Below are 5,413 nucleotides of genomic sequence, written 5' to 3'. Positions count from 1 at the left end.
GTTTAAGCATTAAGCTCGGAAAAAATTATAATTTTTTTATATAGACGGCCTTCCGCCGGGGATTTAAGACTTTCTGCTACGGACAGGAGCCAATCTAGGGAACGGGAGCAAAATTTTCTTTTAAATTAAAATTTTTCTCTAAGTAGCCGACATTTAACAAGGGAATTTTCGGAACTTCGGAGGCCCATATATCGAGAAGTATGGACTTCCGCAAAAAATGTTATATATATATTTGTGATCAGGGTAACGAGACCTACCTGTGGAAAAAATTTGGTATCGATCCGAGCATAAAATCATCTTAAGCCTAAATGGAATATTGTTTTGAGGACCAATAGCTATAAACGAACAATTAAAATGAAAATGTTCAAATTTTAGTTTTTGCAACACATTAGTTGTCTAAATGTATATAACGGCATCTTTATTGAGACAAATTTTTTTTCTCCTTGTAATCCGTTCCGCCACCGAATCCATAATTTTTTTTTTGTTATAAACGATTAGCAAGTTTTAAAAGCGCACGTACCGAACAAAAATTAGGTCTGTACGATAAATTCACAAATAAAAAGTACTTGCAAGTACTCAGCAAGTTATCAGTAACTTCTCTCCACTTATTTTAATTTCTCGAAGTTAAAAATTTTCATAATGTTATCGAACAACAATTTGCAAAAACTTGCAAGAAGTCAGCTGATTTGACAAACAAGAAATTTGCGGATAAGATTTAATTTAACAATCGAAGATTATTTGCGAAAATTGTTTGATTATCTGTTGCTACAAAAATAATTCTCTTTCCACATCATAAATTAACATAGTGTTCCTCCTACTCCATGGATGCGCCGCTTTTTGCCGGGATTTGATACTTTAGAAATAAACAATCATCACAAACTACAAAATAAGTTATTTTACAAAATAAGTAGTTTGCCATAATTTATTTAGGTATCTCTTCTTTTTTTCTTGTAAATATTTTAATAACCAAATGTTTGTTTATGTTTTTGCCAAGAATTGAAAAGTCCGCCACAAAACATTCGAATTTAACCCACTGTTTTTGTAACTATTTTTTGTTCGTTCGTCTATATTCGTAATAATTTAGACATCCATAGCTCAGCTCCCAGATTACATACGGACCTAATTTTTCTTAGACGCGTTCCACATAAAGTTAAGAAATCCTCTTTTAAAAATCAGAGCTCAGCATTTGCGCTGAGGCGAGTAAATCGATCTACAAAATTTGACAGTTTGTGTGAGAAGAATAAAAACTTTTACAAAAACAGGGGATAAATCAGGTGATCAAACTTGCAAATTGTTACAAGGAATATTTTGCTTTCAAAAACTTGTAAGTTCTCAGTAACAAAACTCTTCAAGATTCTCTCCAAATTCGCTCTCTTTTATATATATACAAATGAAAGGAATTATATGCTCGACTGGAACTATATAAATACAAGATTCGGATATAGTTCCTTGGAACTAGTTCGTTCCGGAACTACACAACTCTATGAGAAAGCGTTTGCGATACGGAGTACCAAATTGTACTCTTAACGCATTTAACTTTCGCATCGCAATACAGAGTAACCCCCCTGACTCACTACCTCTAATGTCAACACAATGGTCCCTCAAAAAACTCCGACATACTAATTCCAATTGTCACTACTGACTTTCGAATGACACGTTCATACAAAATGTCTATAGGAAATTACATGAGTTGTATACAATAGGTTTGTCCTTGTACTTTCTCAGTAAATATTACTCAGTAACTTCTTTTTAGAGAGTAAAGCATTTTATACTCTTTCAAAGGAAAAAATTAAAAAAGTAAAAAGACAACATTCAGTAAAAATTTTCAATTTGATTAATATTTACGTGTATGATATTTGAATATTTTAAACTTTTGACAACTACCTAAAGCTACAAAATGTTACTGAACAAAATTCCTTCAGTAAAAATTATAAGTTCTCAGTAATAAAAATTTCAAAACAAGTTTCTCAATCCATTCTCTTTTACTGAACATTTGTGTAAAAAGACAACATTCAGTAATAATTTGTGATAATTATTACAAATTATCGAGTACGCAGACACACTTAATTTGTCAGTAGTACTGCACTATTGACACTTCCAGCAGGGTCGTGACACGTCAACTTACTATTGCGGTTACGACAACGCCAACTAATAAGGGCATACCTCAGACATTTGCAATGCAGCTGTCGTTTCGCAGGTCTACCCTTCTTTCGACTCCACTATCGTTAATGGAAATCACAAGGCACCCCATAGTGCCTTAGGCACAACTCCCCCAGAATGTTAACCCAAAATAGAAGCTAATTATCACTTATCGAAAAAACGACAAAATGCTTGCCATTCAATTTATCGTTTATTCAAAAATTACTTGTCTTCTGGCTTAGTAAAAACAAATGTTAAATTGCATTTGCCGCAATAGTGACGATCTTCATGTGCTGCCATGAAAACACCTGCGCCACAGTTTTCCCCGGGACATTCGCGGCGAAGACGATGAATCTTTCCATTTTCATCAACCTATAATTGGAAAATTATTTAGTGTTATGGTATTTCAGATTCAAAGCAGAAAAATAGGAAATACAAAAACTCTGTTTTGAAATATTGGATGAGGGAAGTATTCGTCTGTAGTGCACAAGATCTACAAGACTCAAGAATTCCACCAGCGCTTTTAGACTATTTAAAACTCATTTTTAACAGGTCATGTTGTATATACCTTATAGTACTTAAGGACAGCTAGCTTGACCTTCTTCCTCTTATGCTTCATTTTTTTGGGGGTAGAGTAATTCTTCTTCTTGCGTTTTTTGGCACCACCACGTAAACGCAGGACCAAATGCAGAGTAGACTCTTTTTGGATATTGTAATCGGATAGAGTACGGCCATCTTCCAACTGTTTCCCGGCAAAAATTAGTCGCTGTTGATCAGGTGGAATTCCCTCTTTGTCCTGAATCTTGGCCTTGACGTTTTCGATAGTGTCAGATGGCTCAACCTCAAGGGTTATAGTCTTGCCCGTAAGGGTTTTAACAAATATCTGCATTTTGTCGTGCTTTTATGCCTGCAAGAGAAAAAAAATATCATCATTAAAAATGTATTTCCGATATTATTTAAATAATATCCTATCACTGAGTATAAAACAAAAAACAATCGTCAACTTCATTTATTTATTTTTTATTTATTTACTTCGAAGTCTGAATATATTATACTGGTAGTTTGCTTATACCAAAAGAACAGCATTGATCACACCGTCGTTTTCGGGATTATTTGTTACTTGTGCATACTTTCCCCAAACAACTTTTCCAGTTTGAGTTACTAATCCCAATTCTGATATATTCACTTCGATCACTGTTCCCTTCGTGATAACTCCGAGAGATGTATACATTGGCGAACTTGGATTCTTCTTTACACCAATTATAGGTAACTGAAATGTTGCTTTCAGCTCTGGATGTGTCACGTGAGCTGTTTTCATGCGAAGAGCCATAGGTCGTACAAATCGTTCAAATTTTGGGGGTTTTCGCGTAAAATTCTCTCCTACAAAAGTTACTTTTGTTACCATTCTCTTCCACGACTTTCTTTTTGTTTTTCCAGTTTTCAGGACTTTAAAAACTTCCATATCGGACTGTGCTCGTATTTTTGGAATGGGCACGTCCCATTTTCCACACTTTTCCTTTCTTTTTTGTTTGATCATGTTTGAGAGTACTTTAGCACTTGACTGCGTTCCTCTATCCATAAGGTAATGGGGAATAGCTCCTTCATCCACATCCTTAATTTGTTTTGTAACCTTTTTCTCCTGATGGGCCTGTATTTTCTTCTTTATTTGTATCTTTTCATTTCTGCGCTCTTTGTTGAAAATTTTTGCCTTTATGCCTCTAAGCTTTCTGGCTTTTCTTGCCCTTTCTTTGGGCAAACGTGCCTCCTTTTTTCGCTTACGTTCTTCATAATCCAACCTTCTGCCATACAGCTTCCGGTGTCTTTCCATATATTCATTTTGTGGCATTGTATGTTATCTATAAAATTAGAAACTGACGCATATGAATTACTTCACTTATTAAGTAGCAGGCGACGTCCACATTATTTGTATCACTGCCATTCCAAACATACTTACTTATGATTTACGATAAACATACATCGATATATTTACACACTATATAATCTATTTTACAAAAAAAATTTCTCAGTATGCTCTTAAAAACCCACCTTGCACTTTCAAAAACACGATGTAAAAGGGATGATAGTTAAGTTGGCTGCAGCAACTATAGATACTTATTTTACTCTTCTATCAGAATTCGGGTAATCGCTGAAGAGTAGTTGAGCAAATACAGCGCTATTACTGTATAGTTATTTTATGCGTGTATAGATGTCGCTGCACTAATTTCAAACAAATATTTAACACTATGGTCAATAAAAGGTATGTTCGTTTACTCAATAATTTGTACAAATTTGTACAAGTCCAGTAATTTTTTGTAAACCTCTAAGGTCTTTTGCATTGTACTGAAGATTAAACGAACAACAGCCAGTAACAATTTGTAAAAATTTTGCGTAAACGAACACACATAAAATATAATTGCTGTCATATCTTTAATAAAAGAGACATTTATAGTAATGCTTGGTTTACATTTACGAAATCCCCTCGATTTCCAATGTAAATGTGCTATAAGTTTACATTTACGAAATCGAGTGGATTTCAAATGTCAATTCCTTTGCGTACATGAAACTTGTTCAGTAAAGTCACGGGCCACACTAGAGAAATTTCACAGAATTTTAACATGAAACTAAAAGAAAATGTAAAATAAAACGTGCTGTTTGTTTCATACGAATACGAAATTGCAGAATTCATGAAAGCGTATATATATATATATATATATATATATATATATATATATATGTATAAAGTTGTCGCTAAGTCCTACAATATCTGTGTTCGTTTACTCACAATTTGTGCAAGTTGTTACTGGATGCTGTTCTTTTACTCCTCAGTACAATGCAAAAGACCTTAGCCGCTTACAAGAAGTTACTGGACTTGTACAAATTTGTAGAAATTATTGAGTAAACGAACGCACCTAGTGTTGCAAACTTTCATTGATACTTTTCATTCATAATTATGTCTTTTAATTTAACCGATTTTTGTCGGTAGCTTAAAAAATTAGTTTCAGAATTCCACTACTGGTTTTCCACTTGAATTCAACTGTCAACTCCTTTGCGTATATCTAATGCTTGGTTTACATTTACGAAATCCACTCGATTTCAACTGTCAATTCCTTAGCTCAAACGTCAAATGAAATCTCATCTGGATTTCATTTGACGTTTAACCTATGGACAGTTGACAGTTGAAATCGAGTGGATTTCGTAAATGTAAACCAAGCATAAGTCAAATGAAAAATCATGCGAAATCCAATTGATTTAATTTGACGCTTAAACAATGGGA

The 5,413-nt window shown here is 33.9% G+C and overlaps 2 protein-coding genes across 2 annotated transcripts; both read right to left on the bottom strand.

Annotated features, from left to right (window-relative positions):
• Positions 1-2,308: 2,308 nt before the first annotated feature.
• Positions 2,309-4,351, bottom strand: RpS27A (ribosomal protein S27A). The gene is made up of 3 exons (XM_073968611.1): positions 4,186-4,351; positions 2,708-3,046; positions 2,309-2,511 (listed from the first exon to the last, which is right to left on the bottom strand). The coding sequence occupies exons 2-3, from the start codon at positions 3,026-3,028 to the stop codon at positions 2,362-2,364; spliced, it is 471 nt and encodes a 156-aa protein (XP_073824712.1). The 5' UTR covers positions 3,029-3,046; positions 4,186-4,351; the 3' UTR covers positions 2,309-2,361.
• Ip259 (NSA2 ribosome biogenesis factor-like IP259) lies at positions 3,144-3,985 on the bottom strand. The gene has a single exon (XM_073968610.1). The coding sequence runs from the start codon at positions 3,983-3,985 to the stop codon at positions 3,206-3,208; it is 780 nt and encodes a 259-aa protein (XP_073824711.1). The 3' UTR covers positions 3,144-3,205.
• Positions 4,352-5,413: the final 1,062 nt, after the last annotated feature.

This window comes from Musca autumnalis, unplaced genomic scaffold (assembly GCF_047663935.1).
Source record: "Musca autumnalis isolate F117 unplaced genomic scaffold, ASM4766393v1 scaffold_2, whole genome shotgun sequence".
Classification (NCBI taxonomy): Eukaryota; Metazoa; Arthropoda; class Insecta; order Diptera; family Muscidae; genus Musca; species Musca autumnalis.
The sequence above is the reverse complement of the archived record's forward strand: the minus strand, read 5'-3'. Positions and strand labels throughout refer to the sequence as shown.

Excerpts from the sequence above, each read along its gene's own strand:
- RpS27A (XM_073968611.1), bottom strand. The coding sequence starts at position 3,028 with ATGCAGATATTTGTTAAAACCCTTACGGGCAAGACTATAACCCTTGAG. Across the intron at positions 2,512-2,707 it reads CTGTCCTTAAGTACTATAAG|GTTGATGAAAATGGAAAGAT; the intron begins GTATATACAACA and ends TTCCAATTATAG.
- Ip259 (XM_073968610.1), bottom strand. The coding sequence starts at position 3,985 with ATGCCACAAAATGAATATATGGAAAGACACCGGAAGCTGTATGGCAGA.